Source organism: Panthera onca, chromosome A2 (genome assembly GCF_046562875.1).
Source record: "Panthera onca isolate mPanOnc1 chromosome A2, mPanOnc1 haplotype 2, whole genome shotgun sequence".
NCBI classification, from domain to species: domain Eukaryota; kingdom Metazoa; phylum Chordata; class Mammalia; order Carnivora; family Felidae; genus Panthera; species Panthera onca.
The window spans coordinates 149,689,160-149,710,808 of NC_138340.1; the positions used below are offsets into that span (position 1 = coordinate 149,689,160).

The window sequence follows — 21,649 nt, forward strand, 5'->3', positions numbered from 1 at the left end:
GTGAAAAAGACAGCATTTATAATGTGACAACAGAATTGTGGTAAAGGCTACGGAGACACTATATTAATATAATTCAAATATCTACCATTTTCTCCTGTTACTTTACGATACCAAGGTGTTAAAATGGGTACACACACGCACACAATACTTTCTCGCTAGTGTCATCCTATTTGATCTTTGCTCTTAAACACCAAATCTCTTTTGTAAACAAACTATGGGGTACAAAGTTACATAGTCTTGACCCAGAGAAAGAAGAGAAGCATTTAATAGACAATTCTCTTCTGGTTACATGGGTCCGGTTTTCTACAAAATGGTTTATTTGCCCCTTTAATACAAGTTGAAATTAATTTCAACCTGGAATGAAAAGCCAGTTATCTAATGGAAATAAATGGTCCCCCCCCCCCCAAAAAATAAGTTTCTAATGAAAGTATTAACTAGTGTCCATTAGACATCTATTTCTTACATTCCGGCCACTAGACAGAAAAATCAACTCACAGGGCATTTGAGACATTCTGTTATGTGTTCTATTTTATTGTGTGAGTGCACTAATCTGTCCACATATAACCTCTGGTTAATAAAACCAGCAGAGGTATTCATCTGAGAGGAACATATACTCCCTAAAACCAGAATCTAAAAGCTAATAGACTCAGTTAAATGCTCTCTGGGGACACCAATACATTTCGATTACTACAAATTTTCATCGACATAAAAAGGACACTAAGTTAGGTAAGGTTCTAGCCTGTTAAGACTCCAGACACATTCCAATCCAACAGCCCCCAGGGGCAGGTTCTTCTATTAAGTGATTTTTTTTTTTTTTTTTTTTTTTTTTTTTTTTTTTTTTTTTTTACAAAAGTAGCTTTTATTTTTGTTTTTAAGAGGATATTTAACAGATACTATTCATAGCACCACCAGTCTGAGGAGCTCTACGTATTTCAAAGAAAATGCCTTTTGGTTCTATAAATGGGTTCATACCAAATTCACCATCTTTTAGAATAAATCACTACCAGCACTAGAAAGTTGTCCATGTCCAGAACAACAAATCAGTCTGAAAACCCTATGACTTAGATGGAGAAACAATATCCACGTTATGGAATGAGCGAGGCAACTTACGTTACTTCCCCAGAGCGACCCAAAGGTTCTAGAACACTTATCTCAGACCCCCTCAGACAAAAGCTGCAGAAAGAGAAGGAAACACGACACACCACGGAGTGAGCCACGGGGACCCGGAGAGCCACGTCGCAATTTAAGACCACAATCTGCATCCAGAAAAACATGAAAGGCCTTTGTGTGCAAAAAAGAAAAGCATGTGCTTGTGGGAGGTTAATGAAGGTCTGGGGCTGAGTGAAGAACAAGAAAATAAAAGAACACATTTTCACGCTCTTCTCTCCTCCAATATTATCACACAAGCTACACGAGTGCGCACACACCCCTACACTCTACATTCACATTGTTCCTCTTTCTCCAAAGTTTCCCAGGGAGGAAAACTACACCTCCGACATGATCAGCCAAAGGGGGGCAGGTTTCTACACGGAGTAAAACACACGACCTCCCAAGCCCGCGCAAATTACCCATCAAGAACATTAAGATACCTCATAGGAAAAAAAAACCAAAAAACTTTCCATTTTAGTTGTGATTTGACCTGACTTATACACAACCCACACCCACCATGTATCAGTCTACTCCTTAGCCTGACGGACCAGGACTCTTATCAGACTGACCGGCAGGGCTGCATCTCTCTGGTGAAGAAGCCTTTCGAACATTTAGCTGTGGCTCTCTCGGTGCCGACGAGGGCCAGCTTCTCCCCGCCATCGTGGCGTCACCATCGCATCTCTGAGCTAACGGGGTTCATGTAGAAGACTGAGGGAGAACGTCTCTCCCAATTCATACACGACCTTTCTTTCTTATTAATTTTGTGCCATAGAGATATGCTGCAGGTTTGTTTCAAGCACAGAAAATAGAAGACTTTTGCATAGGGGGAAAAAAAAAAAAAGCTGTGGGAAAGGATTCCCATCAGTCCTGCTCCAGCATTACCAGGGCTCAGCTCACAGGACGACTGTTTCCTTCCCAGGCCAACGTCCTTGGTGTCTCCGTTCACCTGGCCACTCAGTTGTTCCTGATGATGATCCCTGGAGCGTCTGACTGGCTGAAAGTGCTGCTGGGGTTGGGGGGGGGGGGCAGGGGGAGGGGAAAGGTGACCAAAAAAAAAAGGGACGAGGCCACAGGATGATAATGACTATATGGCAGAGAACCATCAGAATAGCAACAAGAGATAATCTTGCCTGAGACCACGGATATAAAACTAGAAGCTCTGAGGACTCAGAATTCAATAAACAAGTAACAGTACTAAATATTCTGGTAAACAAGTGACAACCCAACTGGCTGTTCAATAGTGGACAACTGTTCTTATTTCTATTTCAGGGTTGCGGGGTTTCCATTCAGAGTCCACAAACGTTGGTGTCTACAGCGGTAAGAAATCTGAGGCGTCCCTCGTTCTGAGGATTCTCTGGTACATGGCTGGTTCAATACTTCAGCATTACCAAAAGCGAAACGGTGGCCAGACCTTCACCAGACCCTGGCCCATTTGGACACCGGTCTCTCTGTTCCAGGCTGGCCTCAGTTCTTCTTGTCCTCCTTCTGAAGCTGGCTTTTTGTGGTCCCTAGGTTGTTCCACACCTCTGTGTACATTAGGGTCCCAACGAAGACAAACAAGGTACCCAGCCAGTGCCACAGAGTGAAAGGGTTCTGGAAGTACAAGATGGAAAAGATGAGGCTGACAAACTTGCGCAGAGTCACGACAAGGGTGACGGTAAGGGAGGCGCATTCTGTGGTGAGGATAAAGACACCCCGGATGCACACGTACCTGGAGTGGTGGGTTAAGGTGGCTTTCGGTAGACTGCCAAGAGAACCCCAGGGAGAACCTTCCGGCATGGTTTAAATGTTCATATTCTAAGAACCAGAAAACGCGGGGATGGGTGATGGCTGCTCTGAGTCTCCTCCCTGGTAGAATATCCTGCAGAATGAATGTCCTGCCATTCGTTGGTGGACCCTAGCTCGAAACTGCCCGAAGGCCTGAATTCTTGTTCTGAATTCTTCCCACTGCTTACAGTGAGGGTCCCCTCCCCCGTAGTGACAGGACGTAACACTTTCAGGAAGGGTCAGCAAACCTACTTCATAGGACCTGGTCCTCAGCCCTTCGACCCACTCGTCCCAAAAGGAACTCCGCGGGCAAATCTCCGAGGTGGCATCAGAGGAATGAGATCGAGCTCCATCTGTTTCATTGTTCCAAAGACTTAAAGGTTTTTATAGTGTACTTAAGGTCATTCAAGAGAGCCATTTACAAAATGAGGCTCTAATTAGTTTGAAATTTCGGGCAGAATTCTGTGGCAGCTGGTGAAATGTCCGAGGCTGCTGAAAAACTCCAGGAGAAACCACAGAGCATTCTTGTCACATACCAATACTGAATTATCCACGGATTTCTCCACGCCACCCACAGCAATTCCTTTATGTGCCCAGTGACCTGCTGACCTCCTGCAGCACTACCAACTCTCTGGCCGTTCCCAAAAGCCCAGGCTGGATGGGAATCTCTGTCTCCTGCAGTACAGATCAAGGCAGACGCGAAACTCAGGTCACTGCACCATTAGGAATACAAACCTTCTCTGTGTTACTTTGACCTAAGAGGAGGGTATGGCAGAGGGGTGCAAAGGATACTGAGTGATGACATTCATGAGGAGGTAGAACCACATGATGGGCACTGTCACACCAATGAAGGGAACTTGATACAATTCTGCAAAGATTAAAAGGGGATACAGTCATACATTTAGGACAGCGTAAGTCTTCATCTTTTTGGACAAAGTGATACAGACTGAACATAATAGAGACAGCAACGTTACTCCCCTAGCAAAGAGATTTGGATCGTACACCATTTCACTTGCCCTGATTCCAGGCTACATCAGTCTCAAGAGTCGTTACAATGGTTTCTTAAATTATAATTTATTTTTTATTTGAGAGCAAGCGAGCATGCGAGTGAACAAGAGGGAAAGGGGGAGAGAGAATCTTAAGCATTAAGTTATCATTAATTTTAATTGTAAAATAAGCTCTCTACCATTCACCTGAATAGGACCCCACTTTACAAAGAAAGACTCAAGTACAGAGCAGTGAAAAATGACATGGTCTCAGCTGACAACACAAAATAAAGACAACTAGGGGCTCCTGGGTGGCTCAGTCGGTTGAGCGTCTGACTTCGGCTCAGGTCATGATCTCCCAGCTTTGTGAGTTCAAGCCCCGCGTCGGGCTCTGTGCTGACAGCTTGTAGCCTGTAGCCTGGAGCCTGCTTCGGATTCTGTGTCTCCCTCTCTCTCTGCCCCCAACCCATTTGCATTCTGTCTCTGTCTCTCAAAAATAAATAAATATTTTTAAAAATGAAAAAAAAAAAAAGAATAAAGACAACTAGTAACTAAATGCCATCTGAAAATATATTCAATCCTACTAGTGATGAGAGAATTCTAAATTAAAAAAGGCTCTACCATTTTATATTTATTAAAACAGCGATTAAAAATTTGTAAAATCCTGGGTGCCTGGGTGTCTCAGTGGGTTAAAGTGTCCGACGCTTAACTTCAGCTCAGGTCACGATCTCAGGGTCGTAGGAGGGAGACCTGCGTCAGGCTCTGTGCTGAGTGTGGAGCCTACTTGGGATTCTCTCTCCCTCTCTGCCTGTGCTCGCTTGCATGCGCGTGCTCGCTCTCTCTCTCTCAAAATAAATAACCATTAAAAAAAAAATGATGAGGGGCGCCTGGGTGGCTCAGTTGGTTGGGCGACCGACTTTGGCTCAAGTCATGATCTCATGGTTTGTGAGTTCGAGCCCTGCATCGGGCTCTGGTGCTGACAGCTCGGAGCCTGGAGCGTGCTTCGGATTCTGTGTCTCCCTCTCTCTCTGCCCCTCCCCTGCTCACGCTCTGTGTCTCTCTGTCTCTCAATAATAAATAAACGTCAAAAAAAAAAAAAAAATGATGAAATCCTAATCTGGAATGGTGGCAGTGGAACCAGCAGCCTCGGCTGGCAGTAGCAATTGGTGCATTTTTGTAAAAAAAAAAATCAATTTCATAATTCTTAAGGGGCAATAAAGTATTTATATGCATTCTTAGGAATTAATCCTCACTAATTCAAAAGATGAAAAATAGTTCTCCATTGATGACAGTACTATTTATGATAAAACACTGAATCAATCTAAATGGCCAATCTTAGAGCAATGGCTATGTATGGCAAAGGAACTTTAAATAAGGCATTAAAAAATTAAAATTAAAAAAATCATGAAGATTATATGCAGTCATATAAAGAAGGAAAGTGAAAAAGCAAGTAAAAAACTATATCCATGCTAGGATGACAACTATGCAAGAATATACATAAACAATATCTCGAAGGAAACTGGGAAAATGAAATTAGCTGACGTGTCAGGCAATGGAATGGTAACTCTTCTTCTCTTAAATATGTTCTCATATTAGTTTTATATAATCAAGGCTTGCACAGTAAATATTTGGGAGGAAACAAAATAATCACGATCAAAGAGATTTTTAAGTTTCCAATTTTGTAGCTTAAGATATTTCAGTTTTTATTTATTCATTTTGAGAGACACAGCAAGGGAGGCGGGGCAGAGAGAGAAAGGCAGAGAGAAAATCCCAAGCAGGCTCTGCACTGTCAGCATGGAGCCCGATGTGGGACTTGAACTCATGAACCGTGCGATCATGACCTGAGCTGTAATCAGGAATCAGAGGCTTAACCAAGTGAGCCACCCAGGTGCCCCTTCATCACTTTTTTGAAATTGTTCAATTGTTTGTGGGGTCTGAATTATACAGAATAACTTGGGAAATTCGAACAGTGATATTGAAACCTGGTTAGTAAATGAACGTTACTTTTCTTTTGCAAAAAAATAAAAAGCCATGTATGTAAAGATAATTCGCTATAACTGTATGTCTGGACTAGTGGGAAATACCCATAATCTGGCTTTCTACTGTCTTTGAAACACTTAGCATGTACTGAAATGAAAAGAAAGTTAACAAGTATTATTACTGTTTAATAACTTCAGAGATCCACTGTATCGATTTGCTAGGAAAAGAATCAATCCGTAGGACTTAAAATATTTAGGTGGATTTTTAGTTCTCTTAGCAAATTCAAGGATAACAGGTTCATCTGAGACAACCTCAAAGCAAGCAAGAGAAAGAAGCATATATTTAACGCAGGTATGAGCTGAAGGCAGATTCTAAAAGAGATTTTATATAAATACCCATCCCTGTGACTTTTAGAAGAGCGCTCTAGGAACGAAATCAAATAAATCCCAAGGAATCTGATGTTTATTTTAATAGCCCTTTGCTGTGTGGGGACTCTCAAGGGACCTTAAAAATCATTGTGACAAAAATGGCTATATGTCAATGAAATCTCCAAAAAAAAAAACCCCAAAATCAGAAATGGAGTAATTCACAGCCTTAGAAACTTTAACACACTACCTTCATTACACATTTTTTTTTTGTGGGCAAATGGGACAGGCAAACACAGCAAACTCAAACAGAAAGCAGTCACAGTCACAACCTCACAATATGCATGTTCAGACTTCAGAGGGCAAACAAGTTTTACAGAGCACACACTGCCATTCTACAAAATGTCCTCACCATTTTAGGTACGAGCCACGTAAAGCCTTAATTCTACAAACGTGTATCTGTTCCTGTGTGTTCATTTGTCTGTATAACGCCATGTCTTTTAGTAGATATTCATGTCAGATAAGTAATTTCTTTCAAGTCAGTTGGCAATTTATAGCTAGTTTATTAACTCGCCACTTTAACAAGGAAGAGCTAACTTACCCTGCAGACATTTGAACTAATTGTGCTTATTCCTGCTGCCTACCTACCCTGTACCTTGGAAAAAAGCCCCCTCGTGGTTTTTGCTTCCCCTTGCTCCCAGGTGGCTAGGCTAGGACTGGGTCTGTGAGCAGGTCCGCCTTCGCCAGCCGAAAAAAAGATGTGCGGGAACACAGAGCTGGACTGCTGCCCGGCTTCTCGTGGTCCCACCCCTGCAGTGTGTTATTGCTATATCTTTGCATCCTCAAAACACCAAACGTGCCACATGCAAATGCAAACACACAAATTCCAAAGCGTTCTGTGGTGAGGATGAAGACACTTAGAAAATCTGAGGGCAGTTCTCTAACTTCGTTGGCAAATAACTGAGAAGCACCCGTAAAAGCTTTTGCTGCCGCAACTGCTCATTAACAGCACTATATTCCCGGAAGGCGGAACGGGGAGGGTTTCGAACAGGGCAGGGATTTGGATAAGACCGTGAAAAGAAGCGGTGGTCAAGTCAATAGGAAAACTGAGAGCTGATCCCAGAAACTGTCAGGTAATTCTCCCGGAGATGCCCACACTCACCAGACTTATTGAACAGAACCGCATGGTCATAAATGTCAGAAGCCAGGAAGATGAAACCCGGGAGGGGAAGGGCGTGCTGTGGGAAGGAAGACATCATGTAAATTGAAATGCAAACACATCACAGAACATTTAGAGCGGCTTTACAGTGACTAAGTTTTACAAGGTGTTTGACAAGCAGTGTCAAGAAAAGGAATTTAGACTCGCTAAATTAAATATTTGTATCCAGTGCTTCCGCCCACGTGACCCTGAATGGCGTGCTGTCAACCCCAAACTACAGCTCTTGCCCTTATGGAACAGAATCAGATGATCATCACGCACTAAACAAAAAAATGGAGCCGGCATCCTTCCCTCAACAAAAGGGAAATTAACTCCCAGTCATCTTGCCCACAGGATTTGCTGTATTTTGCTACTTTTGAAAATGGCTGAGCAAATACAAGGATTTAAAAGTTATAAAGCAAAGGCAAATTACGGGGAGTTTAGGAAACTCGAGGGAAAAAGAGATTTGAGGACAATATGAGGTCAGGGAAAATAAAATGAAGACAAGAATAAAAAGGAGTTGAAGAAGACACAACAGGTCGGCACAGATGAATGAACGAGCCTGACAATAACCCACCACAATAAGGAATCAGAGCTAACATTACAGGCAGTTACTCTGTGCCAAGTACTGTTCTAAAACAAAGGTGTGACCCGGACCGATTGTTCCTTATTTTTTAAATTCCCAGACACATACTCCAGCTCCCATTAAATATCTCAAATTGATGGTCTGCAACTTTAGTACAGAAAGCTGGCGGTGAAGGAATCTCTGAATACGGACCCTGAAGGGGTCCCTACCAGCCAGGACGGTGAGGGGCTGTGCTTTGGATGTTATCTCCACAGGAGAGACGCTGGAGGAAGAGGATAGTTAGAGGAGGTGGCTCTCGCTCAGCAGTTTTACAACAAAAAAGTGGAAGCACGCAGAATTTGCTAATGAAACTCTCCATCAAGGGAAGACAGCCACTGGGAGGGACTCCGCACCTCCCACCCCCCCACCGCCAAATGCCTGCCTGGCTGCAGACATCCTCCCTGGCATGTTGTTTTGGGACTCGTTTTCCTGTTCCAAGTTTCCATATTGCTTTTAATTTGACTTCACCTACAGGGACCTGGGGGTTCGTGAAGGTTCTTCATCCCCAGGGGTCGTTCCTGGCTAGCAGACACACGAGGTTCACACCGACTGAGCACAATCGTCTCCTATAGAGAACTGTGGCTCAGAATACACCATTAGTAGCCTATTAAAAGTACTTGATCCTTCAACGACATCAGAAAAACGTGTATTTCATTTGAAATGACATATGACGACTCAGTACTTTTTGTCTTCCCCAGGTTCAAAAAATTGCTTACATTATAAAACAAAGCCTCCTTAGAGTGCTTCCCAAATTGTTTGTATAGGGTCTCCTGGAAAATACCCATCCTTGCTGACATCAGAAGAGCAAAAGTCAGTGCCCCTATACCTAAAAAACAAAAATTGGGTTATAAGAATTAGATTTGCTCATTTCCAGACGTTTTCCTAAAGAACATTGTTTAAAGTTCTACATATATTACAAACTAGTTGTAGAACATGCACAAAATTTTTAAAAGAAATAAAAATTAACTACAATATTACTACCCACTCCTTAATAGCTTGCTCTATCTCCCTACATACATTTATTTATTTATTTTATGCAGAAAACAGGATCAGAGTGAATATACAATTTTATATCTTGCTTTCTTCATGATCTTTTTCTTGGATTTTCCTTCAAGTCGTTTATTAAAATTTTTTCAAAGGTATGAATTAATGGCTCCATATTATTGTATCACATAGAAACCATAGTTAAATGTATTATTATAACATGAGCCTCATTAGGTTACTTCCAGTTATTTTACCAAAATCAATGTCCATCTTTCTACATAAATCTTTAAACAAAATGTTGATTATTTCCTTAGGACAAACTTTCCAAAATGGAATTACTGACTCAAAAGTTGTAGCTATTTTAAAAACTCAACACATCCATTTTTTTCCAGAAAGGCTGTGTCAATTTCTACCGTAAACAGGTTATACAAAAATGGCTGTCTTACTTCACCCTCAGCAGCAATGAGGATAATAATAAATGATTATCCAATTTGATAGAGCGAAAATAAAAAGGGACTGCATTTTGGTTTCAATTTGCATTTCTTTGATGCCAAGACTACTGAGGCCGAACATACAATGATCAGACACTAATGTTTTCCCCATGAATTGTGTGTTCGTATCCTTTGCAACTTTTTCTTGTTGGATAAAGTGTTTTTCCAACAGCTCATAAAGATCTTTCTATGCTAAGAACAACAACCTAAAAGGATGAAGTCTCAAAGCCAAGAAGCAGGGAGAACAGAGTCCTTTCATTGCTACTTCTCTTCCACTTGGTCTCAATCTGGTACTGCTGCTACCTGGCTAAGCAGGAAAGAGTTTCACCTCCGTGTCATCCAGTGTGAGGCCAGAGCTCTGCAGGGGTTGTCTCGTGACTTCCACAAAGAGATACTTGTATTTTTCAAGATTCCCTAGGAGACTCTGCTGATCAGTCAGGTTTGGGAACACTCATTAGGGAAAAGCTAACTTATGAAGAAAATGAATCTAAGATTCAGAAATGAGCCCCTTGGAAATTTCAAGAGCCAACTGCTCGAACGTGCCCTTCGTATGTAGAAGCTCCTGCTCAGCAGACAGCTCATGAAGTAATGGACACTCGAAGCAGTGCTCCCAGTGAGTGTGACAGGCAACCAGAAACTATTCCAGTGGCAGCCGTGGAAATATGGATCCATGTTGTAGAACACGCTACCCTGAACACGGACATTGTCTTTCTTTCATGTTCCGAACACCAAAGTTCAGAGACAGATGACGACCCCGGGTGCCTCTCTCCTCTGTGGCATCATCTGTGGAGCCAAAGCTTCTTGCCAAGAAACCTGTCCCTTAGGAGAAAGTTCAGCCAACAGAACTGCAGAGGCAATTAGCTTCATTGTAATTACTGTACTTGCCTAGTAACCACCTTAGAAATGCCTGGAATCCGTCATTCTCGCTGGAGCTGGACTGGGAGGTCTAGGAAATAAGAAAAATACTCGGTATAGAGTCTAGAACTACATGCAAGGTGCTTGGGTACAAAGGAAATATCTGTGTTACCCAGTCACCTCCACTCTTTTCTTGCAGAGACCCGAATCCTTCTATTGCATAAGCATTTAAGTTTATTGCGTCAATAATAGGTACCTGTGCCCCCACGGCAAGGAGTGAGTATAAATAATTTGTGAAGTGATTCTTACCACCTGCTTTGCTGACATGAAAGTGCAAATAAATATCCCCACAGACACCAGGGCAATGGAGGTATATTTGAATATGCTGTATCTGCAAAAACAAGAACCAGAACACCTTAGGAAAAAAGCACAGATCTGAATTTCCACACTATGTTCACAGTCCGATGGAGCCTAAGAGTAAAAATCACCAAAACATGGCTGAGGGGATCACTTTCTAGCAGACTTCCCACGTAAGGCCATGTGAGAAAGAATCAGGATGCTGGCTGGTGTCTAAACAACACCCAATCTTAGTGCTGCTTAAAAGAGTTTCCATCGGTCGGTGGACCGATAGATCGTTTCATCAGAAAACAAGAACCAAAAATGACACAGACCAGACATGACATTCCATTCTGCTCAAGAGTCCAAATGAAAGCCCGACTGAGATCTTAACTGCCACCTGTTTCTCCTGTCTTCAGGGGGCCCAGACCTGAGTGTCAAGGGACCTGAGTGTCAGGGAGCCCAGACCTAAGTGACAAGAGGAAGAACAGAGTATCACGGCCAAGTAGCAGGATTCAGTGCTCAAAAAAAAAAAAATCATTCAACTTGTCCATTTTCAGGAAAGGATTTTGTAAATCATGTCTGAATGACTCGACTGTTGCTTTTATTTTATTATTATTTTTTTTATTTTAGAGAGAGAGCATGTGTCCAAGTGGGGGAGGTCAGAGGGGGGGAGGGGGAGGGGGAGGGAGAGGATCTTAAGCAGCTAAATGTGGAGCCAGACTCAGGGCTTGATCCCACAAGCCTGGGCTCACGATCTGAGCCAAAATCAAGAGTCAGACACCCAACCGACTAAGCCACCCAGGCGCTCCTATGTTTTTAAATGCTGGCACAGTTGGATAAAGGGAGGACTATGACACTAATAGGACTACTGGCAGTAAGAACAGTGGCATTTCCTATTAACTGGAACAACATCGTTAACATCCCTCTTGGGCTCTTAGTGATAAAGCAAAAGGACTCAGGCAAGAATGAAAGGAAATTAAACTTACAGGAGGAACCATCAGAGGTTTTCCAGTCAAATACTTTGTACACTTCTGGTCATATCACCTCATAAAAGGCCAAAAGGACCGGCTGAGCAGCAGCTCAAGGGGCCAACAGCACCACGCCAGAGGAGAGGGCAGGGTGAGGAAACAGGCGCTAGAGGAGGCAGATACAAAAGTAAGGGAACTCTTCGGTCTGGAAAGATCAAGATCGGGAGAGGTTTGGAATTGTGGCCTGAAAATTCATGAAAATTAATGAGTATGGACTTGGTCTTCAAAGCCTAGAAAGAGGAAAACACTGTGAACCTAAGAGGCCCTACTCAGGTTAAACAAGAGGAGATACTAACTTACTAAGTCATGGTAGTAGATAGTTACCTTAGGGAAATTCCTGCTTTTTGGGGAGCACACACCAAGGAGCGTCAAAAAGGCTTACTTGGATAGATTCAAGATGACAGACCCAAAATAAGTTCTTAAGGGAAACGGAGATGTTTGAGAAAGGCCCAGGACATTTCGGAGCACTGTCCAGAGAATACATTCCTTTTATAACATGTCCTTTGGTATCCCTGTTATGAGCAAAATCAAAGGCTGAAAGGACTGCAGGTCTGTCCCAACGTGAATTCTACACATTGTCAAGAAGCGTGGCAGTCACTTCGATGTAACGAACCTGACCAGGATATATGAATGCTCACCTGGAGAGAAGCTAGAAATCAGTTACAATCATACCTATCTGGGGGAATACAGAAGCCTCAGAAGATAAAGGGTTCGTGATAAGGAGCCTATCAAGACAGGACAACGATCTTTCTCGTGACACAGCCCTTATTTCTTAAAAACTCTAGATTCCCACACAGAATTCTAATACTGGGGTCTAGGACAGAAAAGTTGGCATAAGCTTGTACGGTTGTGATCTTAACAGTGAGGGTGAACTTTCCCTGAGAAGTGTTCCAGACTGAATGTGCTGACTCTCCCCAGTGCCCCACCTCCTTGGGGGCATGGGGTAAGGCTCAGGACACAAGTGGAAGGCAAACACTTTGAGAAAGCATCTCAGGGCCTTCTGGTATTCCCAACCATATCCCAGAGAAAGCCACTGGCGACAACCACATAGAACAATCCTGAAACTTTTCATTCTATCTTCTTGGCCATTTGGGCCTTTGTTAGGAATTTTCTTTCCAACATGGATGATCATGCTATACTCATAAACACCTTCTATGACACCACTGTCCCAGCACTTCCATGAAGCTGAAAATGTTCCATATCTGGGTTCTCCAACAGGATCACCACCGGCCACGTGGGCTATAGGCAGGTAAAATGTGACTACTGGGACCAAGATACAAGTATTTATTTAATTAAATTTAAATGTAAACGGTCTCATGTAGCTAGTAGACACCACACAGGAGTGAAGTTCTAAATCAATTGGTTATGTAGGTTACTGTGGTACTAAAGACTCAATGATGACAAGAGTTCTACCCAGAGAAAATGCTGCTCCACAGCGACAGGTGGGGCCCCTTACCCGGTCCACGGCCTCAAGATGCATGTCACTGTCACAGAGAGAGCTGAGAAACAAGGAATTATCAAGAGCAAACTTATCATCACTACAAGAAAAGGAATCCAGCTGATGGATGGGGCTCAGGATAGCCTTTCTAGACATAAAATACAAAAGTGTATTGTTTACCTTTTCTTCAAAATGATAATTCCTAGGATCATGTTGGCAATTAGAGAACCCTATAAAAGGAGACAACAGTAACAGTTTTAGTGCCCTAGGAAAGCAAATAATTCCAGATAAATATGAACATGGACAAGCGGGCAAAAGAGCCGAGGAGGAGGAGGTCAGGATGAATAATAAGGTTCACTTGTTCTTATAATGGCAAAAAGTACAAACCACATAAATCTCTTACGTAAAATAATAAAATCTTTCAAAGATAACAATAAGAAAAATGGCCAATTCTCTAAATACCGGTCAGAGCAGAAACTAAGGCTAGCCGAAATAAATTATATTGTAGACTTATTGTGAAATTTTCCATCTGAATTATGAGAGTTTTAATAAACTTCTCCTCACCCTCGGTTTCAAATAATGAAAGAAGTCATGCAGGGATGTCTTTCTCTTCTTTGGAAAGGTGGCGATCAATCAGCAAGTCTTTACTGAAAGTCTACTACACGTCCAATGCTTTGAAGGTTATCTACGTAATTATAATTAGGGTTAAAAAGTCCCTTTGGGGATAGCACCTTCGATCTCACAAAAATCTCAAGACTACACAGAAGTGCTGTAATTCCAATGACAACCCATCTCGCATTTTTCTGCCATTCTAACTACACTCCCCTTGAAGTCTACCCTGTTCTTCAGGGAGCACACTGTTCTTATTTATATACCAAACTACATGCAGATCTCCCACCAAACACTAGTGGAAGAAGAAAATGTGTGCTGCTTTGGGAGAAACCCTACCTTCATCAAAAATTTCCCTTTAATTGTCTCAAGTCTCTTGCTTAAAAAAAAAAAAAAAAAATTGATTATATATATACACACATATACATATATACACACATATGCATATGTGTATATATATACATATGTGTGTATATACATATGTGTGTATATATATATGTGTGTATATATATATGTGTGTGTATATATATATATAATCAGAAAAGGGATGTATCTATTTTATGTACTAAGAGTAAATGTAATTTTATGAAAGAAACCAAAATTGATGAGTAATAAGTTAAATAACATTCATACCAAGTCTGAATATAAAATCAGCCAGATGAAAGAAATTTAACATAAAATCTGTGTCCCAGCAACATTTTAGCTCCTTTTACTGATCATTCTTAAGACTTCAGAGGGCTAAAAGTCAACTGTCCACCTTTTACCTTACTTTGCAGATGAAAGTCAGCCTATGCTCACTCATCCAGGACATCTATTCTTATACCCTAGACTTTACTTACTACAAGACTTTTCTACTTTTGCCAAGTGTTCAATCTACCCTCTTGGCTTCATCTTCTGAAAGAACATACACATGGGAGCCGGCAGCACTTACAGATCTAAATATCATATGCAGGGGCATGGCGATGTTGAGATTCAGGGCATAGTTGTTCACCACGCTGACAGTGAAGAACATGGTGACCATCACAGCATAGTACCTGAAATGCAGACATCACAGCACATCACACAAAATCTACTTCAAGAAAATCAAGTGTAGAAGGAAATCAATCTTTGTGGTTAGAAAGGTTATTTTGTTTTAGTTCCTCTATATTAAGAGACTGTATCACTATTATAATGTGAAGTCAATACTAAGTACATATAAAAATACATCACAAAGCTAGACTAAGATGGAAAAAGTCTGAATTACAGAGTATGTTTCGAGGAATACTATTTTAATCTTTTTCAAGGACACTCTCTAAGTATTTTTCAAGCAATTTAAAACTAGTATTCAAAAAATGTTATCTGATGGGGCGCCTGGGTCACTTAGTTGGCTAGGCATCCAACTATCAATTTTGGCTCACATCATGATCTCACAGTTCATAGGTTCGAGCCCCGTGTCAGGCTCTGGGGCTGACAGCACGAGCCTGCTTGGGATTCTCTCTCCCTCTCTCTCTGCCCTTCCTCTGCTTGAGTGCACGTACTCTTTCTCTCAAAATAAATAAACATTTTAAAAAATGTTACCTGATAGACATCAACAGATTTTTTTTTTTAATTTTTTTACTTATTTTTGAGACAGAGAGAGACAGAGCATGAACAGGGGAGAGGTAGAGAGAGAGGGAGACACAGAATCTGAAACAGGCTCCAGGCTCTGAGCTGTCAGCACAGAGCCCGACGCGGGGCTAGAACTCACAGACCGCGAGATCATGACCTGAGCCAAAGTCGGACGCTCAACCGACCGAGCCACCCAGGCGCCCCTCAACAGATTTTTGTAAGTGAATGGACAATTATCATCATCAGTTCTTTGTATGGAATGGTCAATTCTCTCAACTATTTCTTCTACACACTTGTTTCTCCTATTAATTTTCACTACTCTTTTCTAAAGTAAAGATTTGCTAAATTAAGGATGACTGTTAAGATTATCTCACATTCCAAACCAGTGGCCTCCGAATTAATGAGGATATTATTTGGCATAGATCTGTATTTAAAATCACAGTCCCTGTTTTTGACAGTTTATAGGTCTTTAAATAATAATAAAAGCAAAAGCTAAAAAAAAATTTAAAAAAATCAGTAACCCTAATCACTTAGAAAGATAAAGGGACAAATACAAACGAACAATTATGAACAAATAAATGAATTGAATGAAATAAGTAACTTTGCACTTGTATGTCCCATTTTTATCTAGAAAATACTTCAAATGCCTTTCATCCCTATCAGGTTAAGCCATATGAAACTGCCATTTTTTTGGTAGGTCAAAAGGGCTGAAAAGCAGCAATGTCATATGATTCAACCTCATACATTCAAAAGGAGAAAAAAATATTTAAAATAAATGACTAAAGAATGCATGGCAAAGGAAAGCAAATGCTTCCAAATCCTTCAGGACATGTTCAAAGTCCTTGAGCACAGACCCCCCACCCCCCCCCCTTTCTCATCTTTTCACGGGTGAAGAACCACAGCACTGAGACTCCAGGGATCTTCCTAGACAAGAATCTACTTGATGATGCTGGTTAGACGTGGAGCTGAATGCCCTAACAAGCAGCCATGCCAGGGCTAAGCTAACACAGTCTGGAGAGTTTGACAAGTTTCACGATGAACGCAGGACACAGCATTACACACAAAGTTACTGGTTATCAAAAGAAAACCACAGGCCCCAAACAGTGTCACATAGGTTAAGGACCCAAGTCAGTAAACCAAGACTTAATTCCTAACCCAACTGCAGTTTCTATCCCCCAAGAATGTAACCCTGAACCAGTCAATGTAGAGTTTCCTGGTCAATACTAGGGAGTTTACTGATAGACCCCTTCTACTCCCCTTAGAAGGCAACCTTGCCTAAACAGCACACATCTTGCTAATAAATTCCGTTCTTTTTTAATTTTAATTTTTTTAAGTTTATTTTGAGAGAGAAAGAGTGCATAAGTGGGGGGCGGGGGGCAGAGAGAGGTAGAAAGAGAGTATCCCAAGCAGGCTCCACACTGTCAGCACAGAGCCCTACACTGGGCTTGAATTCACGAGCCAGGAGATCATGACCTAAGCCGAAACCAAGAGTCGGATGCTTAACTGACTGAGCCACCCAAGTGTCCCTCCTTTCTTTTTTTAAAATGCCTTCTCTCTGAGGGCACCTGGGTGGCTCAGTTGGTTAAGCATCTGACTCTTGATCTGGGCTCAGGTCATGATCTCATGGTTCAGGAGATTGAGTCCCCTATAGGGCTCTGTGCTGACAGCTAAGGCCTCCTTCATTCTCTCTCTCTCTCTCTCTCTCTCAAACTAAATAAACATTTTTTTTTTAAATAAATGCCTTCTCTCTGCCCTTAAAAACCATTTTCTTGTTTACTTGGTGGAGCTCCCCTCTACTTGCTAGATAGAATGCTGTCCATTCATGAAGAGTTTAAGAAAGCCTATTAAATCTTCAAGTTCACTTGGTTAAATTTTTTTCTAAACACATTTGGTAGCAACGTCAGGATCCAAAGGGAACTTCTGATGGTGTTCAGGGACAGGCAGAAACACAGGCATGGCACCCTGAGAACTCTTCTGAGTTTTCTCTTTCTGGCCATTTCCAAGAGCCAGTGGTAAGTCCCTCCTGGTTTCAGCTCTGCTCTTTCTGCATTTGAGCTACCAATCTGATTAGCTTCCCAGAACAGAGTTAACAGGTTTAGAGGGACAGGAGGATCTAACAGCACTGGTCCTTAGCTCTGGGTTCGGTCTGCAGTACCACATTGTAATCCCTTCCCCAGTTCCAGTCCACGCCCCCCATTTACCAGAGTTTGGAGTTTTAGTCCTTTACCCCTTTCCAGTGCGCAGTCTCCCTGAAGGGAGTCTGCTGGTTTGGTCTACGTGGGCAATTGTCAGTTTTGTCCCTGGTCTTTTCTTGGCCAGTGCAGAGTTAACATCTTTTGCTGACTCCTGGTGTGTTAAGGGACACGTCTTTGTTGGTCGTTTTGTGTAAACAAAGGCTTAGCCTGGAGATCCTTAAATTCAACAGAGTCAAGCCCACCACCTTCTGGCAAGGCTGCCTATTTTAGGTCTAAAAACTATGGTGCCAGAAGCTGTGAACAGCAACACAAAAAGCGATACTAAAAAGAACCTAGAATTACAATGGCCAGGATGGAGAGCGTTCCAGTTAGGTAAGGCCATTTAAGAAGTGCATTTGAAAGAAAGGATTCCCAAATTAGACACAACGGGATACCTATTTTTACATGGCAAGCAGAAGCCTCCAAAACGTTTCAAAATTCCCGAAGTTTTATTAAAAAGATTCAGTGTAAAAAGCTCATTAAATTGAGAAAAGGTACTTAAAACAAGACTGTAAGGCCAGTGTAACCCTACTGTTCCCCTCTATCCTTTGAGTACTCATCCTGGTCAACCTGGGTGAACTGCCTTTTACTCTAAAGAGACTATTCAGCAGTCACTTGCAGAATAAGACTAATTGAGGCTATAGGTGATACTCTTCAGATATCTTTCACTCCATGGTCAAAGGTCAAACTAAGGTCCATACTTGAATAATTTTTTTAATGTTTATTTATCTTTGAGAGAGAGAGAGAGAGAGAGAGAGAATACAAGCGGAGGAGGGGCACAACAGAGAGAGAGAGAGAGAGAGAGAGAGAGAGAGAATCTGAAGCTCTGTGTCTCTGAGCTGTCAGCACAGAGCCTGACGCAGGGCTTGAACTCGTGAGCTGCAGGATCATAACCTGAGCCAAAGTCGGACGCTTAACCAACTGAGCCACCCAGGACCCCCTTTAGTTGAGTAACTTCTTAAACCTAGGGAGGATCCTCAAGAGTTTTTGTAAATATATTACCTGAGCCCAGCTGAGAGAGGAAAATAAAAATCTGCATTGTCACTTCCTTTCCAAATCCAGTTCCAATGGTTACTGATCCTTTCTCTCACGGAAACAGCTATTTCCCTGCTTGTCTCCTTTTATATCCTAAGAACTTGACTGGCTTTCTGCCTGCCTGGGGCATGCAGGCAGTTGATTCTTTCCTCAGCTATTGTTGAGAGTGACTCTAGATTCTCCCAAGACAGTATCTTTTACACCCTTTCTGAGGACCCCTCTTGGGTCCATTGTTTAATCCTCCCAGAATTATTTACTGTTTGCCCTGACAAAATATTTGAAAGGATTTAATAACTTTATAATCAAGAATTGGTTGCTGATATTCAGAGCCTGACAGCAATTTTTATGTCAAGGCCTTCTCCCCCAAGCTATTATGAACCTGGAGACAAAGAAGACTTTCTCATTTTTTTAAAAAGACTTTTTAAAAGTAATCTCTATACCCAGGAGCTGGAACTCACAACCCTGTGATCAACTGAGCAAGCCAGGCACCCTGAAAGAAGACATTCTTTTTTTTTTTTTTAAGTTTATTTATTTATTTTGAGAGAGACGGAGAGAGCGAGCAGGGGAGGGATAGAGAGAGAGGGAGAGAGAGAATCCCAAGCAGGCTCCATGCTGTCAGTACAGAGCCCGAGATGGGGCTTGAACTAACAAACTGTGAGACGCCAAAACCAAGAGTCAGACGCTTAACCAACCTTAACCAACCGAGCCACCCAGCTGCCCAAAGAAGATACTCTTATAGCTAGATGGGTGTGTCAGTAGTTTGATATCATTTAGGGGACAATCCAATTCTTTGAGGAATTAATAGCTGTTCTTGTTTTATAAATCTAGTCTTTACAAAACCAGAGCTGTGGTTCAAAACTATTCAGACTACCAATCCCTTTTGCCAATCCCCAAACCTACCCTATCTCAAAAGTCTTGTAAGTGTAAAAATTCTGACTTTAAGGGAACAAAAATCCTAGTAAAAGAAGCTTTTATTCTTTCTCCGTGCCTTTAAGATGTAAATGTCCAATGTTCTCCAAGGTCTTCTCTAGGAAATTCTATCTGGTCCATCCCTTTAAAATGCAAATTTCAGAAGCGCCTGGGTGGCTCAGCCGGTTAAGCAGTTAAGCGTTCAACTTTCCGCTTAGGTCATGATCTCACGGTTTGTGAGTTCAAGCCCTGCATCGTGCTCTGAGCCTGCGGCCTGCTCTGGATTCTCGGTCTCCCTCCCTCTCTGACCCTCCCCCACTTACACTCTGTGTGTGTGTCTCTCTCAAAAATAAACAAACATTTAAAAAAATTTTTTTAAATGCAAATTTCAGGTGGGGCGCCTGGATGGCTCATACAGTTAAGCTTCCGACTTCAGCTCAGGTCATGATCTAGCGGTTAGTGAGTTGGAGCTCAGTGACAGGCCCTGTGCTGAAAGCTCAGAGCCTGGAGCAGGCATCAGATTCTGTGTCTCCCTCTATCTCTGCCCCTCCCCAACTCTCATTGTCTGTCTCTCTCTCTCAAAAATAAAAAAAAAAAACATTCTTAAAAAATTTTTTAAAAAGAAAAAAGGAAAAAACAAAAGGAGGAGAGGTTATTTGGAAACTCAACTTGCCAAAGAGAAATACAAATCTTAGGTGTCTTCATAAATACTAGAAAAATCTTTAGCTATCTAGACTGATAACCTTATCCCACCTACCAGAAAAACAACTTGGATCTAACTTTTAGAATTAGTAAATTCCATACCTATTTCACAGCAATACTTTAAAACCTGAAGCTATAAGGGCTCTCTGTCTATATGTTCACGTGTACCTGCATTTACATGCTGTAATTCTGTGCTATTTTCTACTTCTAGATGGTATTGCTAAAATTAATTTGTAAGAGCTCTATTTAGTTGGTTTGAGGGCAAGCACTTGTAAGGATTGGGCATTCTAAAATTCTCAAACAGACACTAATCCAAACATATTACAAGTTCACATGGTCTGAAAAGAAATATTCGATATAAAAGCTAGTTTAAGGTTGATGGCTTAATTAAAACAGATATGTCTTTACAGTTAAAACACTACATGTAAAACGTATTCTCCTTGAGTTTACTAGCCAAGTAAGTTCATGTTGTCTCTTATAAGATCTGTCAACAAAAATTAATAGCTTAGGATAATGGCTGACTTTGTCTAATGTTTAATACAGCTTTTACAGGTAATCTAAAAATAGTTACCAGGGCACCTGACTCAGTTGGTAGAACATGCGACTGATCTCAGGGTCAAGTTCAAACCCCACACTGGGCATAGAGCTTACTTAAAAATAATCATAGTTATTAAAGACAAGTAAATTAAACAACATAAACAACATAAAGTTTATAAATTAGCTTTCCTATGATATTTATGTCTACTTATAGAGTTTTCCCATTTTTTTTTTTTTTTTGGTAAGCTAAAACCTTAAAGTTTTGCTGAGTTAGGTTAAATGATGAGTTAAGCTAAAATCATTAAAAATCTAGATCATTTCTGGAAGTAGAAGTGATGAAGGAGCATAAGGCAAGCTGACACCCTACAAACTATCTCCCCCCACCCCCATCCCTAGGTGGGATATGTTTTATATTCCTCAGGCACTCCTTGCTGCCCAAGAACAAAGCAAAGGACAGAAAACAAATGGTTAAACTGACAGTCTCCATCAGTTTACAAATATCTTAGTAAATTACAAGAAAAAGGCAATCTTATCAATAGCCTAACCTCCATGAACTCCCTCCGGTCTTAATGATAATGCTTTCCTAGAGGGAAAAACCACCTTAGCTTGATAATAGCTAGGCCTCCAGTAATTATCTTTAGCATATGGAAAATCCCTTTAAAAAACCTCCTCTTGACTTAATCTCTCCTAACTCCACAGTACATAACCCCAGTGCAACTCTTTCTGCCCAGGGGTCCTGTCCCATGCTTTATTTAATAAAATCACCTTTTTGCACAGAAGCCATCTTCAAGAATTCTTTCTTGGCCATAAGCTCTGAACCCCACCATCACT

The 21,649-nt window shown here is 41.5% G+C and overlaps 1 protein-coding gene across 2 annotated transcripts in view; it reads right to left on the reverse strand.

Moving 5' to 3' along the window:
* Nucleotides 1–2,309: 2,309 nt before the first annotated feature.
* SLC35B4 (solute carrier family 35 member B4) overlaps nucleotides 2,310–21,649 on the reverse strand; it is a 35,437-nt gene continuing 16,097 nt past the window's right edge. Inside the window, exons 3-10 of one of the 2 annotated variants that reach the window (XM_060633183.3) lie at nucleotides 14,746–14,848; nucleotides 13,386–13,435; nucleotides 10,710–10,791; nucleotides 10,431–10,491; nucleotides 8,787–8,896; nucleotides 7,410–7,485; nucleotides 3,709–3,784; nucleotides 2,310–2,860 (exon numbers count right to left, since the gene is read on the reverse strand). In XM_060633183.3, the coding sequence (XP_060489166.1) occupies nucleotides 2,614–2,860; nucleotides 3,709–3,784; nucleotides 7,410–7,485; nucleotides 8,787–8,896; nucleotides 10,431–10,491; nucleotides 10,710–10,791; nucleotides 13,386–13,435; nucleotides 14,746–14,848 (805 nt within the window). In that variant the 3' untranslated portion in view covers nucleotides 2,310–2,613. The remainder of the gene's footprint in view (nucleotides 2,861–3,708; nucleotides 3,785–7,409; nucleotides 7,486–8,786; nucleotides 8,897–10,430; nucleotides 10,492–10,709; nucleotides 10,792–13,385; nucleotides 13,436–14,745; nucleotides 14,849–21,649) is intronic. The other variant, XM_060633184.3, reaches the window with a different exon arrangement.